At 30.7% G+C, this 21,312-nt stretch overlaps 1 protein-coding gene across 2 annotated transcripts in view; it reads right to left on the reverse strand.

Moving 5' to 3' along the window:
• Positions 1 to 7,706: 7,706 nt before the first annotated feature.
• The window catches only part of enok (enoki mushroom), a 74,844-nt gene continuing 61,238 nt past the window's right edge, over positions 7,707 to 21,312 (reverse strand). For both annotated transcript variants that reach the window (XM_014421459.2, XM_014421460.2), the window contains exons 10-20: positions 21,163 to 21,286; positions 20,721 to 20,885; positions 20,283 to 20,512; positions 19,084 to 19,259; positions 18,712 to 18,973; positions 17,500 to 17,626; positions 15,381 to 15,480; positions 14,948 to 15,299; positions 13,579 to 13,848; positions 11,075 to 11,341; positions 7,707 to 10,992 (exon numbers count right to left, since the gene is read on the reverse strand). In XM_014421459.2, the coding sequence (XP_014276945.1) occupies positions 9,307 to 10,992; positions 11,075 to 11,341; positions 13,579 to 13,848; positions 14,948 to 15,299; positions 15,381 to 15,480; positions 17,500 to 17,626; positions 18,712 to 18,973; positions 19,084 to 19,259; positions 20,283 to 20,512; positions 20,721 to 20,885; positions 21,163 to 21,286 (3,759 nt within the window). In that variant the 3' untranslated portion in view covers positions 7,707 to 9,306. The remainder of the gene's footprint in view (positions 10,993 to 11,074; positions 11,342 to 13,578; positions 13,849 to 14,947; positions 15,300 to 15,380; positions 15,481 to 17,499; positions 17,627 to 18,711; positions 18,974 to 19,083; positions 19,260 to 20,282; positions 20,513 to 20,720; positions 20,886 to 21,162; positions 21,287 to 21,312) is intronic.

Here is a 21,312-nt window from a genome sequence, read left to right on the forward strand (position 1 = left end):
AATGACATGTATAAGATAAAAAATAAAATGATATTTTATATCAAATTATTTAGCGCTTTTAGAGTTTCCACATATGTTCATAAGAGATAGAGCACTCATGTTAACTTTTAATTTTGAACTAATGTCTGTCAGACTAAACTCACTCACCACACCACACAAATTCACTAATTCTTGAGCAGCTGCAGCAATGTACCCCTTATCCATTGTAGGAAGTGCAACAGAGTTCCACTTTCTGGAATGCCAGGCAATAGAATTACCTGAATGAAGAGCTACCAAGCTGCTGACTCTTGTAGTCTCCTGCCCAATATGTGCCAGAGAAACCAACAAGTTCTGCTTGATTTTTTTTTAAATACTAAATCCAAATTTTTGTTTCTTTAAGATATTTGATAATCCCATTGGCCGTCTTCCAAGATTGCTGAGTAGCCTTATTCTTGCATTTAGTAAGAAAGCCAACAGAAAATTACATCTGGTCTAGTATTTATGCATAATAATAAACAGTCCACACACTAGGCTTCTGAAAGGGATGTTATCTTCAAGGGAATTACTGATTGTACTGTCGCACTAGCTATGGCATGATAGTTGATACCATAAGTTAAGCAATTATCACGCTATCATATGTATACGCCTTAGCAGTGGACTTTCATACAGTTTCAGGTATTGTGGCAAAAGTTGTTAGCATGGTATCCTGTTTCTCAGTTTACTGTTACTACAGTAATGTTGCACTGGGTCTGGCTGATAGTTGATAGTACAAGTAATGTCAGTGGACTAACTGTCTATGTATACCCCTTGATAGTCGACTGTCCCAACATATCATGCTTGCCAAATGTGATGATGGTAGGGCGAGTAATGAAATACGTACATCATTCTTTTATATTTTGTCTTTATTATTTATGATTCGAAATTAATTCTATTCAATGTCTTTATTAACCTCATCAACAGTTATGGTGTTGGGCGGTAACTCTAAGAAATACGAAACGTTGATATAAATCGTCGCCGGAGTGAGTGCCTAGTTATTAACACTAAGAATAAATTTAAACATTAACGATATTTATCCAACTAGACGAGTAATGACATCAAAATGGACCTTAACACGTTGACTGCCAACTAAGAGTTATCACGTAGTCCCATTATTGCCTCAGACGCCAACTACGATTTGTTTACTTGCCATATTTGCATAGCTACAATTCAATTCGTAGTATATCAGTGTGAATATGAATAGATATCCTTAAGAAAGAGAACGACAAATCAAGATTGGCTTACATAAACAGAAAATGCAAAAAATAAACTGAAAAATATATATTCATATAATATTTATGATATCAACTGTGTAAAAGAATATTTTTATTTATTGTGATAATTTTTTAATACCATCTTCCACACTAAGGGACAATTTTTGCAGATGGTACAAAAATATCGCATTTCTCGGCGTTTTTTAGCTTTTGTACAAAAACGGCATAGCTTTGTCGGATGCTTTTTTTTCTATAGATGGAACATCTTGTAAAAAATGAAGTTCTTGCAATTTCATTTTTTTTTTTTTGGAGCTGGTTGATTCTCTTCTACAACCAATGCCAAGAGGAATCCTTCTCTAAATTTTATAAGTTTTATTTAAGAAGTTATTACTTGAAAAATTGTATGAGCATTATATACATATATCTCTATAATATCTTGGGATATCTCATTGTTTTTCTTAGAGCGGTGTAGTATGCTAGTTTGTAATCAATGCCAGACATTCATTGATCGTAATGCCGCATTATATTCGGAAATTTTTCTACGGCGATTGGACGCCTTTACCATTTCAACATGCATGTTTGAAATGGTGAGAACTTTTTGTTTTTCTTTCCATTCACCCACAATAACAAAACTATTTCGCTGTTAAAAAAGTTCTCCTTTTTTTTTAGTGTTCGATTTATCACATCATTGGGATTCCCCTTTCTGTTATTTGGTAGGGTTCCACAACACTAGGATTTTAATTTCTAAGATTTTTCGTGTAGTCAGTAATTACGTAAGAACAATAGAATTATAAAAAGTACCCATGTATACTGCATATCCCTTATCACGATAGTTCTCGAACAATTGTAAGACCTAAGTTGTGTGACCTAAATTATTGCCAGTTTCCTCAGATTTTCCGCTGTATTTTTTTATTTTTATAACGACACCATCGGATTCACATAGTTCGCACAGTTTGACACCGTATTTATGCTTTTTAGTTTTTATGTATTGGCGGAAATGTAATCTTTCACGCCACATCATTCTCTCGTGGATGCAAATATCTTTATTTGGCATATAGTTTTGTTGCTTAATCCAAAAATTATCCTTATGCATTGTGATAATTGTTTTTGGATTCGAAAATAGTTTCATCTTCGGGTTCAGAGACGACTTCATCACCGTATTTCCTGGAACTTTCTGAAAGTTTATAATCATTACTACCCTTTTCATCATCCTCAATAAAAAACTCAAATTTTGAATCATTTTGTTCAGCATAGTTCTCAAGTAGTTTTTCATTTAGTGGTATTTTTTTTATCCATATAGTAGTATTTATGATTTTACTATAAAAATAATTATGAAATGATACACGAAAGATGGGCGTAAATGTAATGCACTTGACCCCAAAGCTGTCGTAAATTTAGGCGCTATCTTTAGTGAAGTGTGGCAAAACAAGTCGAAGCGTGTCTTGGTACGAACTAACTTGTAGTTGACCTATGTGAAGAACTTTCTGTTACATAAACCAACGACGAGATAGTTCCTAAGATCTTTTTCTTGCAAAAAACACATCTTATATGCTTTTTGATTGATGATCAATATGTACTATAATTATATTTTAAAATTATAGGATATAATTACATTTTTACAAAAAAACACATTTTATTTGTTTTTTGATGATCACTATGTACTATCATTATATTTTTTAATTATATGATATGGTTAAATTAAATTTTGGCAAAAACACATTTTGTACGTTTTTTGATTGATGATCGTTATGTACTTTAATTATATGATATGATTGAATTAAATTGGTTTCCTAGGTCAAAATCTTGATTAGTACCGTGGCAGCCAACGTGTTAATATTGAAAATGAATATTCCTATTGATAGTGACAGTAAAAGTACCCAGATGATTTTGACTAGTGTTGAGTGTGATGAGTATTTTATAATCAGATATAAAGCGCAAGTATTCCCCCTCCCCCCTCAAATCTCTTTCTTTAATTAAATTCTTAATATTTGGAAGTCGTTTCGAATTGATGTATTTTTTTTTTAATTGATAAGTACTGTCTTTCAAATTCAAGCATAAATTTGAGGAGGAACACTGAAAACTTAAAGGTTGATGGTAAAAAAGTAGTAAAAAAAAACAGTCAAAAAAATGTTTATATTTTAAAACGGAAATAGTCTTAAACATTGCTTTCTTCATAATTCAGCCCTATTACCCCATAACAAATTTACCCGAGACCTTAAAATTGTGCTAACCCCGGGCCCCAAAAATAATCTTCCTAGGGTCCCAAACACCAATTAATCATGGTACCCCAAAACAAATTTGCCCGAGACCTTAAAATTGTATCCACTCCACGTAACAAAAAAAAAAGAATAAAAAATTGCCTCGAGCCCTAAAAATGATATCGCCTCGGGCTCTGAACATAAATCTGAACCAGGCATCAAAAACAAAAAAAGGCCCAATAATAAATATGTTGTGGACTCCAATTGGTATAAGGTACGCCTATGTCCTAAAATTCCATATCTAAGGAAAAATAATGACTTGTCAGTAATAGAAAAGGTGTCTAATGATCAACATAAAAAAAAACAGATCAAGGACAATCGCGACACTGGACGAGCGCTCTTACATCTCTGTACTGATGAGTGTAAAGGATTTAAGTACGAAAGCTGTCAATGTTGAGTTAAGTACAAAATAAGACTCAGAATAAAATAAACAAACTTCAAAATTAAATGTATGTAGTTTATTCACAAAATTGTATATTACGATAATATTCTCGTTAAAAATGATTGAACGGATAAGTTTTTATACAGAATTTCTTTAACTTTATTTTTCGTCTACTGAAAAATGAAGAATACGGACTTAAATCCCTTCAATTTATTCCATTAGTGGAGATATAGCGAAAGCTACTTTACCCGATCCCTGTCAATTACCCGCTAAGGTGAAAAGTGCCCGAATCGACAGCACTCCCTACTACTCTTATTTATACTCTTTATTCCAACAATTCTGATATGTATGACCCCCGGAAGCCCCATGAAAAGTTGAGGAATTTTTTTAACACGGTTCACTCACTTGACATTTTAGTCCAGAAAACGAAAATGATAATTTTTTTTAATGACCCATACATGTTTGGGAGACAAGATTGCTATATTAGTCTTTATACGTGGTACTATATTTGTGGACAATATTATAGCACACAGCCCGAAAATAGTTAATAGTGCATACAGAATGACCTATTGTATTAATTATTTTCGGGACCCTGGACAGATTTACTTTTGGAGTTACAAAGTTTTGTTATTAATAATCAGCAACACTGCTTGTGTTTCTTATCTGATTTCGGTGTTTATGTTGACAGGGATTATATTCATTCTTGATTGTTTTATTAATAAATCAGTAATATGACGATGTTTATTTTGAAAAACTTATCTATCTCAGTTAATAATGGTGATTTACAAAATGTTAAAAGTATTTTGGATTCATTACCTTCAGTAGATTTACAGCTAAAAGATATATTGGTTAATTGGCCTCTTCTTCACCATGCCACCACAGCAGAAATGATTAAACTGATTTGTTCTTATGGAGGAATAGATATAAATGCTAGAGACACTCTTGGTTTGACTCCTCTACATTGCGCAATAATTCATTTCAAAGGAGTAGATATGATCCATGAACTTATATTGCATGGGGCGAATGTTAATGCCACTGATTTTGAAGGTAATACCCCACTCATGTTTGCAATAATTTATGAAAATTTGGAAGGGATCAAAATACTAATGGAACATGACGCGAACATTAATGTCGAGTCCGTCTCATCATATTTGAACCGGTCTACTCCTTTCAAAGTTGCTGTAAAGAATTATATACGTTGTGCAAAAGTTATAGTAAAAATAGTCATAAGAAAACATTACAAAGATTTCTGGAAAATAATTGACTTGGGTCCTTTACACCATTTGCCAAATCATAGAGAAATATCTGAATACTTGGAGAAATGTCTCAATGAGATTCACCTTATGAAAATCAAAAAAGTTAATAAACATTTAACAATTTTAGAACTAGTAGAAAAAAGTGTCATCGTACCCGTTTATGTAAGCAACAATAATTTAAAACAAGAAATCTTAAATAATTATCCAATTTATCATGATGTGATACTGCCACCTTTAGAGCCATGCATTAAAAGAGCTGAAATGTTAAATAAATTGAGAGATTTAGAAATATGTCTAACAGCTAATAAATTTGATAAGGTTATTATTTTAAATACAGATTGTATATTAAAAATTGCAAATTATCTCACCAATGATGATCTGAATAGTTTTATAGAAACATTTTGTTTAAATTAATTTTTTTTTATTTAATGAATCGGACAGGTGAAATATTTCATGATTAAGAATATGTTCATTAAGTCTATTTGATTTCAGATTCATTTCATGAATATGAAATTAAGGATCTGTTTTAATTGTAAGTAAATTTATGACACTAATTTTCAAAAAATAAATTTAATTATTATAGTTTTCAATTAAGTGTTTATAACCTTTATGGTTCTGGTTCCTAGTAAAATATAAAAGTTTATACAATCATCCAAGTAACTATCATAGAGTAAATTTTTATACAATCATCCAAGTAACTATCATAGAGTACATCTTAGTCCATGCTTGTTGCTATTTTTTTTTTTGTATCCTTACCCTCTTCTTGTAAACTAAGGTAATTACTATTGTATGTATTTTAAGTAAATTAAGAAAATGGAAATAATAAAGAATCACTTTGGAGCATTAGACGAAAACTAAATTGGGTGAAAATATAGAACAGTTGGTAGATCAACTTCTGAAATTTAACAAACACAGAGGAAAAGAATCATTCTCCTCTAAACCTTGTGCTCAGGGTCTCAAATAGCTGAGGACTGGAAATGACAGTTTTTTAGTACAACCCATCACTAGCAGCTTTTTCTCTTTCCATATTTTGCATGATTCAAAAATTACCAATTTTTAGAGTATAATAGATTTTCAGTTATTCTAAAACAACTTCTAATCCAAAATAAATTCAACTTAATTCACTAAAATTCAGCTTTACTTCCAATCAACAGTAAGACAATAAATGTTCCAACATAGGCAACCACTACATCTCTTAAAGGATCTTTGGTTCAGAACTTCGCAAAGAAGTATAAACAGTCTTCTTTCAAAGTCGTTTTTTATTCAAGTGAATTTATAAGTCCCTGAGAAAAAAAAAAGTTGAATTCTATGAAATGAATTTAAAAAACAAATTAAATGAAAAATAAAGCTATTGAACTGATTAAAAAATAATTGCAATGAGAAGTAAATGTCTTAGGTAATCTCCAATAGACATTAATTCCTTTAGGAAACAATCACATTTGATTTGAGTAAAATTCCTTATGTTTACCGCAAAAATACTTCAACAAATCTCTTTCTCCACAATAGTTATTAAAAAATCTTTCTTCAATCAACATAGCCTTTTCTAAAGTATAATATTTTTTAATTAATTATGAGAGATAGCTGACCGTGGATGACTTATACGAGGAGAAGATGGTTGGGGTGGGGGCAAAATAAAACACAAATAAGTCGATGTAACTTATTTCTGTTTTATTTTGACCGCAACCCTAACCATCTTCTCATATAATATTTTTTATTAGCCCAAGAAATAAATGACTTAAATTTACTTTTCTCCAACTAATGTTTGGGGTCTTAAACCTATTTAAAGTTGCTTTAGTGAATATGGCATGCAATTGAATGTAAAAAATGAAATTATAATAACTCACATAAGTTTATCGAAAATAAATTTGGAAAAAAAATGTTATCAGAGCTCCAATTTAAACAATAACTAAAGACAAAAAATAAACCACTAAGTAAAACAAGAAGTACTTCCTCAATGAGTTAGACAGTATGTATTTATATTTTTATGAAAGATGGATCAACTAATCAGTTCCAAGGAACAGAATCTGGTGAGGATCATCAGCACTAGTTCTTAATTAATGTTTATACAAGGTGATATGGTTAGAATTATTTTAAACAGCATAGATATACCCAAATTAAGGGTACACACTTTACAAAGGCTAGACCCATGTACCAGATGAGCCAATTTCTGGATTTATTAGAATAAATCATTATTTGTCACAGCAGTACTCAAACCCAAGAAATAAGAGCACAGCATCCAAACTGAGTTATCTTCACAACTACCCGTAATATGCGACTAGGATTCAAAGAGTTTGAAAAGAAGAGGATATGATCATCTGAATTAAAAGATTTAAAATTTCCATATCTGGCCAGGAAAAAAAAAATTTTAGAATTGGTATCAAAATGATACTTGAACAACCCAATGCTTACTAACTGATAAACTGAATTGAGTCCACATGAATTCAATCCTATTATTTAGAGACATTTCAACTCATTCCAAGAATTTCCACATAAATAAATCTTTAAGATCAAGCCTCCATTAAATAAATTACATATACACAATATAATCAAAATCTCGTCATTGTAGCGAAATAAAAACAAGTTTAATATTAATAACTTTAATATTTACATAAATTATGGAACAAAAATTCAAGTGCCATACAAAAACTTTTTACAAGCACTAAGAAGATTGGGTGCAACTAGCATAACATCTGATTTAGGCATATACACATAGTTTATGTCTCAAATTTACAAATTAACAGTTTAAAATAAGCATGGTAGAAATGAATAGTTAAAAATGTCTACAGTAAAATTATTACAATTAATTAAGACAATATCTATTTACATTATAATCACAACAATTTAATAACAAATAATGTTAACAAAACAATAGAGAGTTTCAATCGGTTTCAAGTAAAGAATTCTGTGCAATAAATAATTTATCAAAATACTAATAAAATCAGTAAATCTATAAGTTAAAAAATCTACAGTGTTTCACACAATAAAAAAAAAAAAAAAAAAATGAAAAACACAAAATAATACTATTAAGGTACAGTCTCTACAAACTAAACACTCATAGAGGCACCCTGCGTGATGATCAGAGCCTGGATTTTTATGCAATTACTTATTTTGTTGCATTTTTTTTTCAAAATGATATTGAAGATTCAAATATCTTTACTAATTAGAGCTCTCAGAGATAGTTAGCTAAATTTTATGTTGCAATTTGAATGATTTCAATGAAGTAAAAAACAGAAATAAAAATAAAATCCATCATTGGAGATGAAATTTCAAATTAAACCATAGGTGTAATAAATAAATAAAAAATCAGCGAAATAAAACAATGCTTCCTACAATAGTTTTATTTTCAGAATAAAGTTAGTTGCTTTATTTCTTAAGAAGTGGCAATTATTATTACTCTTTAAAACTACATAAGTTTGGGCATCGTTTTCTTTTAAGTTGATATCTTAGATTCTAAACAGAAGAAGAAAAGGTGTATGAAATATTTTTTTTTATTAACGCACAACTTGAGTCATTTGTAAAATTGATAAACAAATTCAAATCGTCAGCAGTTAATTTTAATGGAAGATATGTCATTGAGTAATTCATCTAAGTTTTACTTAATTTGTTGTCAATCAGTTTATACATACAATCATCGGTAATTTTCTGTAATTACTAATTGTAAGTTTTTATTAGGTATCGTATTTTAGTTTTTGAAAAAGTGTCTCAAATTATATGTTTAATTAACATCATTCACAATTTTAATACATTAACTACTTACTGGTTCTTGTTTGTAAAAATGTTATTTTTATATTTCTTAGCTTAAATTTTATTCCCTCCTCTAATTTTCTTCTGATTCAAAACTTAGTGTAGACACAATAGTAATATATTTTTTTTTTAACTTTATTTACCTACATATTTTACTGCTTATTCTACAGAATATTTTGCTGCATAAAAATCCGGGCTCTGGTGATGATTAATACTTATTATATAAATTTTATTATATAAAACTTCTATATATTTATTTATATAAAACTAAAATTAAATTATTGAGGATCAATTATTACTGACCATCAAAATAAATGTTTTGATTTTATACGATATACACAGAATATACAGGTCACTTGTGAATATAATTATGAAATAATGTTTAACAATATCACTATTTACACGCTAACACAAAATCACAGATTTTTGGACATCTCCTACCGCCTCATGCTACTATTCAGAGGCTGCATTAGGCTTCCATTCAGATAGCCGTACGTAGTGTACATAGTATTCTGCTGAGGATCTTGTCCATATTGACCTTGCATGTTCATCATTTGCATGGGAATTTGGTTGGTTTGATTGATAAAACCCGTGTTGGTTATATAGCTAGTGACGGCAGCCGGGGACTGCTGGCCTGGAATTCTGTACCCATTAAATGAGCTGCTATATTGAGCCATAAGATTAGAAGGGTTAAGAGCGGCTGCGACGTTTGTCCTACTGGATGAAGTTGCAGGAGACATTTGGTGAACAGGTACTGAACTTCTACCAGTTCTACTCGAAGAGCTCATATTGCTCTGGTAAAACTTATGATAAGATGCTAGATTAGGAGGGGGCGGAGTGGCATGGGAGGGTGGAGTAGGCGTGAGATCTACAGGGGGAGGTGGAGTCATGGTCCCGCAGTGGCCAGGTGGGAGTGTCTCCAGCCCATTAGTCAGCTGTTGCAGCTTGGCCAAGCTGCTTCCGGGCGAACCTTGAGGGCTCTGAGTATGGACAGCAGTTTGAATATAAAAGTTAGGAGTTGAGCCAGAACATGAAGGGGATGGGCCTAATCTCTGTGAAGAAGTTTGCTGTGCCATGCGGTGACTTAACACTGATGACATAGGAACACTGACATATGTTCCACCTTGAGGCACAATGTAATTACTCTGAGAGATAACACCATGGGGATGGGGATAGTGAGGAGGACCAGGTGAAGAGCCAGAGGCCTGATGAAGGTGCATGGTCTGTTGAGCATGAAGGGATGGAGTAGTTGTAGGTGCTGGTGGTGTAGACCTAGTCCTTTGGTTGTGCTGTTGTTTACTTCTGCTCCCACTACTTGGTTTTAACAACTGCTGATGATGTTGTTGCTGGTACTGAGGCATGTGAGGAGAAGCGGGCAGGTGCATCGAATGAGGGGAAGGAGCGATGTGGTGATGAGAATGATGATGGCTAATTCCTATATTTTCAGATCTCTTTATGTTGGCGGTCTGTTGTTGAGCACAATCAGCATACCCTGCTGCAACCGATGGAGGCCTTGGTTGCTCAGGTACTGAAGGAGGCATTTCATTAGATGAAATAGATTGAGGAGATTCCAAACCGCTTAGCTGATTTACATCAAGGTCGCACTGACCATAACTGTGAAGAGACTGAACAGAATTAGTTGTGGAGTCTGGAGTATAAACTCCCATGCTTGGCATTTCAGGAGGCTTTACAGAGGAAGGATTAGTAATAGGTTCTTCAGGTTTGTTACTGCTTGCTTCTGGTTCAGATGGCTTTTGATCTGTGGTAGGCTTTACCTGTTCATCGTCTAGGATAACAATAGGTGATGAAATAATCCTTTCTTTTTTCTCTTTAGGTGGTGACTGACTTTTTGGTGATTCGGAATTGATTACTTTTCGACTGTCAACATCCAATTTTTTCTCAGGTAATTTTTGGTCTTCATGCTCTTTGATTTGATTTTTGATTTCTGCAGGAGGAGATGGCTTCTCTGGTACCGAGGATAAAACAGTATTTAGCGGTTCAGGCCTCTTGGGTGACAATGGCTTTTGAGGTACAGCTAACTCTAGAATAGGAGGTAGTTCTTCACTTCCTTTATCTTCTTCTTTAAGAACTTCAGATTTTCCTTTATCAGGTTTTTCTTCCTCCTAAAAAAGAAAAACTCAACTATCACCCTAATCAAATAACTAGTTTAAAAACTAAAAAAAAAAAAAAAAATCTTTGCCATACCTTAAGGCAGGGTGAAGGGCAAGAACTGGTACTGTAGATTTCTCTAATTTCATCCTTAGGTTTTTCGACAAAGCTTTTGTCTTCATCCTTATCTATTTTCAATTTATCAGGCTGAGGATTTGGTTCGATAATTTCAATATCAGATTCTCCAGATGTATCTTCTTTTTTAGTTTCCACTTCAGGGGCATCTACTTCTTTCGAAAGTTCTGGAGGTTTTTCATCATCTAGAGATTCAGAAGACTTTCGCTTCGAATTATGTCCCTGCAACTGTTCACCAATATTTATATAAATACCATATGAATTACTTTAGAATAAAATGTTTGTTTGAAATGAGAATGAGATCAAGATGGGTCTCCCACAATGAAAATAACCATCTTATGGTTGGTAATTTTTTTTTTTTTTTTTTTTTTTTAATAGAAAACAGTCATTATTTAATAACTACAGGTCTAGTTGATATGAGTGTAGCTTATAAATCTGTTAACTGCTTGAATCTACTGAAAATTCTTCCATGGATAATTAATGCTTGAGAGTTGGTTAATATATTATTTTCAGCTGACAAAGTACTAATAAAATGTAACGTGTATTTCAAATTGGTGTATTAAAAACTCTCAACTAAAAATACTTTAGTAGTCATTATAATTTGAAAAAAAAAAAAAAAAAAAAAAAATGGAAACAAATTGTTCCATAATTCTAGGTCAGAAGAACTAGTTAAAGGTTCAGAAAGGCAGAGAATAAACAAACAACCTTAATACTATTTTCGTACTAATACCAAATGAATAGATCAAAATAAATTGATAGCTTTATATTTAATAGTGAATAACCAATAAAGATTATCTTTATCAGCACTTTCAACAAAAAATATATTGTAATTCAATATATCAACTGTAAATGAATGATGATATTTTTTTAAATTTAATTTTCTTAGAGCAACTGGATATGGATTTTAAAAATATCTCTAAATTTTGTTTAAAATTAAGAACTTTAGGGAGGACACTTAAAATTTTGGCAAACTTATTTAATAAAAATTAGCCCAAAAATATTCATTAAATTCAGTTCTAAACTGTGAAATGTAATCCCAGTGACTATGCAGATCAGGGACACATCCTATAAATGAGCTTTTCAGTTGACAGGAAAGCAAATGCAATATAATGTATTTATAATATTGATTCTAAAATAATTAAGCATTGAATAAGCGGATGAGAGCTGAATATTGTGACTTATAAACTTAGCGAGATAATAAAATCTCCAACAGCTTAGTCACATCACCTTCCCTTCACCTCCATTGTTCCTTGTTTTGTCTCCTTTTTTTTTCCCCCATTACTTTATTAGAGTTCAAAAACGTCCAAAACAAAAACAACATGAACTATGAGCAACTAACTTATCAAAACAACAAGAAGGAAATATCTGTCCATTTAACACACCTTAACATGTTAAAACTTAAGATCATGAATACCTCTAATATCAGAAAGGTCTTCATTGAAATAGTTTGACTGGGCTTAAATGTAGATTTTCAAAAATTTTTTGTCTATAGTAGCTTTAATTTTGTTTATTTGAAAAAAACGAAACCAGTTATGGTTAGCAATGGATAAATATGAAATATTAAAAAAAATTTATGAATAACAAAAGGAAAATTAGAGACATATGGTTAGAACGAGAAAATCTAAGATGACCCAATCATTCCAGATTACATTATGGCTTCATTATGTTTTGTTAAACTGCAGGAACAAAATTCATATTCATTATTCCCACCTCACAAAACTTTAAATAATGTTAGATATATTAAATTTTTATGGTAACAAAAAAATAAAAATTTGTTTATAATTTTAGCCTTCCTTGAGGTCTTCAAATCTTTTATTTATTTTTTTAATATCACAAATACAACGAAACTTCAACACAAGCCAACCAATCTACATAAAACTTAGGGGACAGATTCAGAGTGGTAAGAGGAAGTAGTGTGATTACAATAGATTTTTAATATTGATTCTATAATAGTTAAGCATTGAATAAATGGTTGAAAGTAGAATATTAATTTCAGTAAAGTAATATAATTTTTTAATTCTGTCTAATATTTGTGAGTAAAGAAAGAAGAATTTCATACCAAAAAGAATTATTTTGAAAACTGTTGAAACTGATGTTAGTCATACTGACAACTAATGATTCAAATAATAATGGTATCAGTAGATATAATTAATATATTCAATATTTAATGAACTCTTTATTATTGGAAGATTAATCATTATTTTCAACGTGTTTTCTATTGTGAAATCCTTCCTATATTTTCTCACCACTTACATATTTTTTCTCTCATCTACGTTTCGAGGCTCTTTCCCCATCTTCAGTATGATACATCTTAAAAGCAGCTACATAGTCCTAACATAGATGTGTGTGGTGAGAAAATATCAGGAGTTCACCATAAAAAACTTGCATGTATAATAAAATATTTGAATCGATTCAGGCTAGGAGGAATATATTTAAATAATAAAATATCTAATAACAGTAAATACCTTGAGGGTGGGGGAAGGTGGTTCTGCCTTGGAGTTAACTGGTTCCTCTTTAGTTTCAGTATTCTTGTCGCTCTCATCAGAGTGAACATCTTGTTCTTCAACACCATTCATTGACTCATCAATAACTTCCACATCTGATTCAGCAGACATTTCTTCATCCTCTTCTTGCTTAGTAGTAACCTCAGCATCACTTTGCTCAACTTCTTTAGAAAGCTTAGGAGGTTTCTCATCATCATGACCCTCTGAAACTTTGCGTTTAGGAGGCCTTCCCTAAAACGAATTATGGAGGAATATTATGATACATATCCCATTTGCATAATGCTCACTGTAAGCATGAATCTCTTTACTCCTCTACTAAAATTATTCTTGTTTAAATAAAAATCTAACAAACATTTAATACTTAATAATAGATCATTGACTGATCATATGTGAATTAGAAGATGGTCAGGGCTGCAGTCAAGTTTTCAACTATTTATTGATTTTTAGATCCACAATACAGGTCTTCATAAGGGAAACATAACAAGGGACAAAGTATATAAAGCTAATTAATGTAAGTATAAAAGTAGCATGAAACAGATATAAACATGTATGTATAAAATGGCATCCATATAAACTTTTGCTAGTTGTAAAGACCAGCATTGTGGGTCCCTAAGTTTTCCGTCAATAAATAGTTGAAAACTATCTTGACTGCAGCTCAGACCATTTCCTTCTAATTTAATATTTAAAATTAGGCAAATTGAAAAGACTTAAATAGATCATCAGCAACACTACAAGAAACAAATAATAGAAAGAACAAAACAATTTTTAAAAAAAAATTAACAATTAAAATTAAAAAACAAAACAAATTTTCAATTGAAAAACATTTGGATTATCTTAGATAAATTGACATTAAAAATGTTTCGATTTATACCTAACAAAGATAAATGGTCAGTTCTGTGAAAGCGGTACCAATAAATTTATTATAGACTTAATAAAAGTTCAATTTTTTATTTTGCCAACTCCATAGTTACGAACGCCATTTCTGCGATACGTAAATCATATGGTTTTATCTTACGTAGATCTGACATGAAATAAATTTCACCCAACCCAGATCAAATTCATATCAGCACAGCTTCTGACTCGAGGTGCTAAGGTGAAGCCATTACACTTTCAGACACCACAAGAGTGGATCATGTCGCATTATTTATGGATATTAACATAAAGAAAATACTGATTAGTTTTTAATACGAATCAGAATTGAGATGGAAGTAATCCGTTCCCAACATTATCAAAGCTCTTAGTTAAAAATTACCGAAAATGAAAAGTCAATTTGTTTAAAATCTTCAACTCCACATCCACACATGATAGTGTAATTGAAAAACCCACTTACCCTTCGTGGTTTAACACCCCACCTCCTTGGAATCTTCTTCTTCTTAAGCACCTGAGGAGTGTAACCTTTCCTAGAAACTCCTTTGATCCAACCTCTCTTTTTCTTCACGGGGGCGCTGTTTTCACTAACAGCACTGTCATTAACAGTACTGGTTCCACATGTAGAATCCAAGTCAAATTTGGGCTCAACCACAGATTCTTCATTTTTCCTTGTAATGTCTAACAACACTCTTTCAGTCTGAGTTTCCTCAGACACTACTTTAGGTGAATCTTTAATGGGAGATTTTGTGTTGGATATTTTCGGCGTTTTCTCAGGCGAATCAACTTCAGATGTAACAGCTTCGTTCTTAATTCTGTAAGTGGATAATAATTCATGAGATATTATATCACGACATTAAAAAGAAACAAAATTTACAGTGATTTAGAAAACATACGATGACTCCTTTTGTTTCTTTAGCATTTCTTCCTTTTTGCGACGCTGTACCCATCTCTCTCTAGCAGCAAGCACTCGTTTGTTAACAACAGATGTCTTTTCTAAAAAAAAAAAGCAAACAGTAAATAACAACAAAATTATTTCAAATGATTGATAAAAAAAGTCTAAATTAATTTTTAAAGATAAAAAATAAATTTGTTAACATAATTGTATAATGCCGCTTAAGCTGTGATACCTTGTATCTAAAAAAAACAAAAAAAAAACTGTATACCTTTTAAATTTAAAGACAACAAAAATTAATGCCCATTTCTAAAAATGTTTCAACAGAATTCAAGAAGTTAGAAAAAGTTGTATAGGTATGTGATGGTTGAGATGAGATGTCTCAACTTAGATGCATTGATTTTATTATTATTATTATTTTTTAAAGCATTATAATTGTATTTTTGATATTTTCAATATAAAGGATCACAACTCAAGCAACATTTGTAGCTGTGAAACAAAAACAGTGGTATTATGTCAAATAAACATTATTCTCTGCTAATAATTAAAAAAAAAATTAGTATAATACTAGCCTTAATCGGGTGAATGATAAGCTATGGGTATAAGTAACAATTTAGCAAAAGAACCTCTTACCTAATGAAGTACCACTTGTTGGCTTATTATCCATAAATTACAACACTATGATCATAAATGAAGCTTAAAATTAATATTTTATTTATGAGGGTGGTCTGAAAAGTTGCCGACTGGAACGTGAAGATGGTAGCATTCGTAAATAAAAGCAAGTGAATTTTTGTTCATCTGTTAAGTTATCCACCAAAGTTTCAGCCATTTTGGATTGTTTATGTAACAGTCGTTTGAGTGACTTGATGTGAGTGTTTTTGTGAAAATGGACAAAATCAAATCAAAGATAAGTTGGATTCTGTGTATGGGGACTCTGCACCAACATTTACCACAGTGAAACTTTGGGCAGCTGAATTTAAACATGGCCATAAGAGCTTGGGAGACGGTGAATGTTCGGGACATTCAAAAACTGTAACTACCGACAAAAACATCGCCAAAGTTCACCAAACGTTTTTGTTACATATTAAATAAACATTTAGATATGAGAAAGCTATAACTTACGTTGGGTGCCACATTTGCTCACATTAGACGAAAAATGTATTTACATAAACATTTCCTTGAAATTGGACACACCATTAGTTACAAGGAGACTATGTTGAAAAAAAAAAAAATGTTGTATGTCTTGCATTTTTGTTAGGTCGGAAACTTTTCAGACCACCCTTGTATACAATAAAGAGAGTCTTAATTAAAATACTTCTGAAAAAGTTACTTTTACTTTTCTTTAAAAATAAAACAAATTTTTTACTCAATTGAATAAAAAATATCTTATGATTTATTTTTATGTTATCTTTTTATTCATTACATTTAATACAAAATAATATTTGATGTTTTTAATACTCATTTAAAATGTGTAAATATGTATATAAAAACTATTTACTCTTTTTTGTAAATTATTATTATTTAATTTTAATATTACTAAAAGTTGCCTAATGATTTATCATTTAATTTAATTTTTTTAACATTAAATATCAAATATTATTGGATGTAATGTTACTAATATTAATGAGATATTTCTATAAAAACATTATTTGCTTTTTTATCATTATTAATTTGTTCTTCCAATTTATTATCATTAGAAATATGCATTACCTCATAATGCATGATTATTTATATTTATTGAATTTCTATATACTACTTCAAGGCACTAAAGCCCAATTCGATCTCCTATTATGTTATTCTGAAAAGACTTGTCCCGGAATAAATAAAGAATATTATTATTGAAACTATATAGCTATATATATGAATTGGAGTTACTTCTAGAGCAATACAGTTACTGCTTTGTAAATGAAGTTCCATCTAATTTTAACCAACACACAAATAATAATTACAGACTTTTCTTTTCTTCCTTTTTTTTTTTTTTTTATTTTTTATTCATAGTTTCAACATGTTGAGACCTATGCATGAACCAAAGAGCAAAAATCAAAGATCCATACTGACATAGTACAAGCAAGAGAAAATTAAGATTAATTTTAATAAAATATTTATAAATTAAAAGTTACCTTGAGGAGAAGTTCTCGATCTAATGTCAGATTTCTTATCTGCTTCCTTTTCTTTCTTTGGTTCGGGAGAAGATGGGCTGAGCCTTCTCCTTGGTCGCTTTGATCTTCGCCCCCGACCCACAGCAGACTTAAACATTAAATAGAGTTAAATTGACCATAATGAATATAAATCAATAATGTTAATTTCAGTAATTCTAAAAGTACATATAGTTCTAGTTATTTTGGTAAAATTGTTTTCAAAGAAATAAAATTTTAAAAATGAGAAGAAAAGAAAAAAGCAGTAGGAAGGTAGACCTCAGAACTTAAATATCACTAAGGAAAAAATTCATATGGGTTTTAATTTTAATACAAAGAATAATACAGCGCTACTCATAGAGGACAAACCTTTACAATGGTAATTCCTTTTTAAATAGCGTAAAGAAATAATGTCAACCTAAGCCCATATAAACTTGAGACAGATTACTTCCAATAAATAGAAGAACATTAAAAAAAATATATAGCGTGGAGGAATAATGTTCATTCCTTATAAAATTAAGATAACTTGACATCATGCTTTATATAATCCTATTTAAAAAAATATATTACAGTGTTTATGAAAAGAAATTTCAAAAACATGAATAGAAATAAACAAATTTAAAAGGCAATGGAAAGAAATAAATCCATTAAAATATCAATATTTAGTGAGTCTGATTCATATATTGAAAAAGACAAAACAATGTGAAACATAAAATTTATTAAGAAATATTAATATAAATCCATGTTGACATGTTTGTCATATCGAATTTATTGTATTATATATTCATAAATTTATACCAAAGGTAAATAAATTAAGTAGGCCAAAACCTTAAAGAATTATATATGACAGGAAAACAAAGCAGAACAGGTAGGGGATTAGATCAAAAGTTGGAATTCCCAGAGCATACTGACATTGGCAGTCTAATGTATACAGGACATTGCTTAAGATAAACATGTATATATATTATTTTCTGTTAGAAAATAATTCAATTTTTTAGCTGGACTAAACAACAGAAACAATAAGTATCATTTCAGCACCACAGTAAGTTCATCTTATTAAAGAAAAAAAATTGAAAGCAGTTACTGCTCTATAGTAATATCTTTCTTACACCCTGGACTAATCATCTCTCCTGCTTAACTGGCGATGTAGCGGTCACGACTTGTCTGGATAAATGGAATTAAAGTGGGACTACTTACTTCATCATCCAACTGCGAAGGAGATGGTTCTGGTTCTGGCGTTGCAGCCAAAACATTGAGCCGACTCGGCTTAATCAAAGGATTGCTGGCTTCTACTTTCCTCTTTTTCTTTCTTACATTCATTTCTTCAGAAGTATCCTCACCATCTGCATCACCATCATCATTATATTTTTTTGGTATTCTTTTTCTCTTTTCTGGAATGCTTGTGGAAATCTCAGCCTTTAGTTTCGGAGTCTCATCTTTAAACATTTCTGGAATGGATCTAAAAAATAATTTAAAAATTAAATTTAATACAAAGATTCTAGTTTGTTTTAACAAATAACTGGTTGTAAATAAATTTAGGAATGAAGTCATAAAAGAAAAACATCTCACTTTTGTTTAAAATTTTTAGCCTTTTCCACCGTAACAGTTGGTGCAGGTTCTTCTTTAATCATGTCCTTTTGAGCAACTTTTGGTTTGGAGACACCAGAAGTAGAGGGTTTCACTTCTTCTTCTTGCATGAACGTTTCTTCAAGTTCATCATCACCTTCCTCACCCTCATCACCATCCTAAACAATAATTTAATAAAAATATCAGGTTGTAATAAATCAAAGAGATAATACAACAATCAGAGGTGCAGAATATGGCCGAAAACCCCAATGCCGTTCAGGAGGAAATAGTAAAGGAATTAGGAAACTTTGTGTGCTTGGGTATTGAAATTTTAAGATCATGAAAAAAATAAATATAAGTTTTAATAGTAAAATACAAATTTTACTATAATTACTGTAACTGAAAACACCACATCTGATAAAAACAGTGGAAATGATACATGCAAGGACTATATTACAATAAAGAATAGAAAAGTAAATTAAGAAAAAACAAAAAGAACTGTATGACATAACGAACATATTTATAATTTACATAATTGAACTTATCCCATTTTTTTTTTTTTTTAGTTTAGCTTTATTTACTTCTTTGTAATCAACAAAGGAAAAAAGTTAATTTAACTCTAACTTTGAGGTTTTATGTTTCAAGATCAGCAGAAATTCCAATTTTTTTTATATACATACACTAGCTACCATTTGAAAGGTAATTGAGTCAATAAATGAAATAGTTGTAAACTATTTTTGTTTCTCTTTTGACCTCAACCCTGACCATCTTCTTATATACAGTTTATTTTTCTATCACTTACTGGAATAAGTTTCAAAACTATAAATCTCCTAGAGCATTCTAGGAGCTCATTTCCTTCATCTTTAATAATTAAATTGCCAACAAAGATTTTAGATTAATATTAGCGATAATATAATAAACAATCAATTTTAATACTACTTAGCTTCTGAACCAGTTAGGAAATAGCGTAATCTGAGTGGATACACCAGATGTTTTATTAATTGTTAATTACTGATATAATGAAATAATAAAACATTGAATACTAATTTGCAGGATTTTTTTTTAAGAAGAGTTTTCAAAACATTTTTTTAAGGAAGAGAGAAATTTTTGATTTCTGGAATAAGTGTTTTGGGAAAATGTTGGGTAGTTCAGAAACATTTTACGCCTCTGACAACAATATGTAAGAGCTTGAGAATACATACCGATGCACGGAATGGATTAACAAGATTTGAAACTAACGGAGTCCACCTTAGGCATTCTGGCTCAATTGGTATTCGTTTACTCTTGTTCACCTTTTCCATATGTTTATCGACCATATTCCAATCAACAACAATCGCTATACCAGGTCCATCTTCTTCCTGAATACCTCTGTCCCAGTCTTCAACCATTCCCATGTTTTGAAGCATCTCAGCAACATCTTGAGGTGCAACACCTTGAAAAACACAAAAATATTCGAATTTGAATAATGACTCTTTAAAAATTAAATTAAATTATAATAATGAATAGATTTATTGAATGTAAAATATTCTGATAGACAACTACATATTGCTTACTCTTTAAATAAACATTCTCTATTCAGTTTTAAGTGAAATATGTTATGAACATTAAAATATTATATAAACATAAATTTAAAATAATACCTGTTTCTTTGGAAATTGATGAAACTGAAAAATCTTCTTCCCTATGATAGTGAATATATTCCAGAATGATGGACCTCCAATAAGCATGGTATGAGACTCGGCCAAGATCTGATAGAGGTTTTTCAGGTGTGCCTGCCTGCCCTTCTTCTTTTGAAAGTAAGTAGCCTAAAATATAGATTAAAAAGTAATTATTAAGTCTTCCTTAATTTTATTATGATGAATCATTAAGTCTAGCAATAGCTCCTATAGTCATGGGGTGAGTTGGAAACAGGCACCATTGTTAATCAAATAAAAATATCAAATTCAAATAAAAAAATTTCCTAGATGTAAATTGCTTTAGCAATTTGAAGATGGCTCACATGTTTTACACTCAAACGTTAGCTGTATATAATATGTTTTCAACTAATGAAATAATTTATTGAAATGGACAATCAATACTTACTAAAATCTATTAAAAATCTTCCAAACCCTTGGCGCTGATACTGAGGAAGTGTCATTATACATGAGACATTATACTTTTGTTGACAGTGTTTTTCTTTAGAAAAATAACCCACTAGATGAAATCCCTAAAAACAAATAAAAAAAAATAATG

This window comes from Halyomorpha halys, unplaced genomic scaffold (assembly GCF_000696795.3).
Source record: "Halyomorpha halys isolate HHAL.00 unplaced genomic scaffold, Hhal_1.1 Scaffold321.1, whole genome shotgun sequence".
NCBI classification, from domain to species: Eukaryota; Metazoa; Arthropoda; class Insecta; order Hemiptera; family Pentatomidae; genus Halyomorpha; species Halyomorpha halys.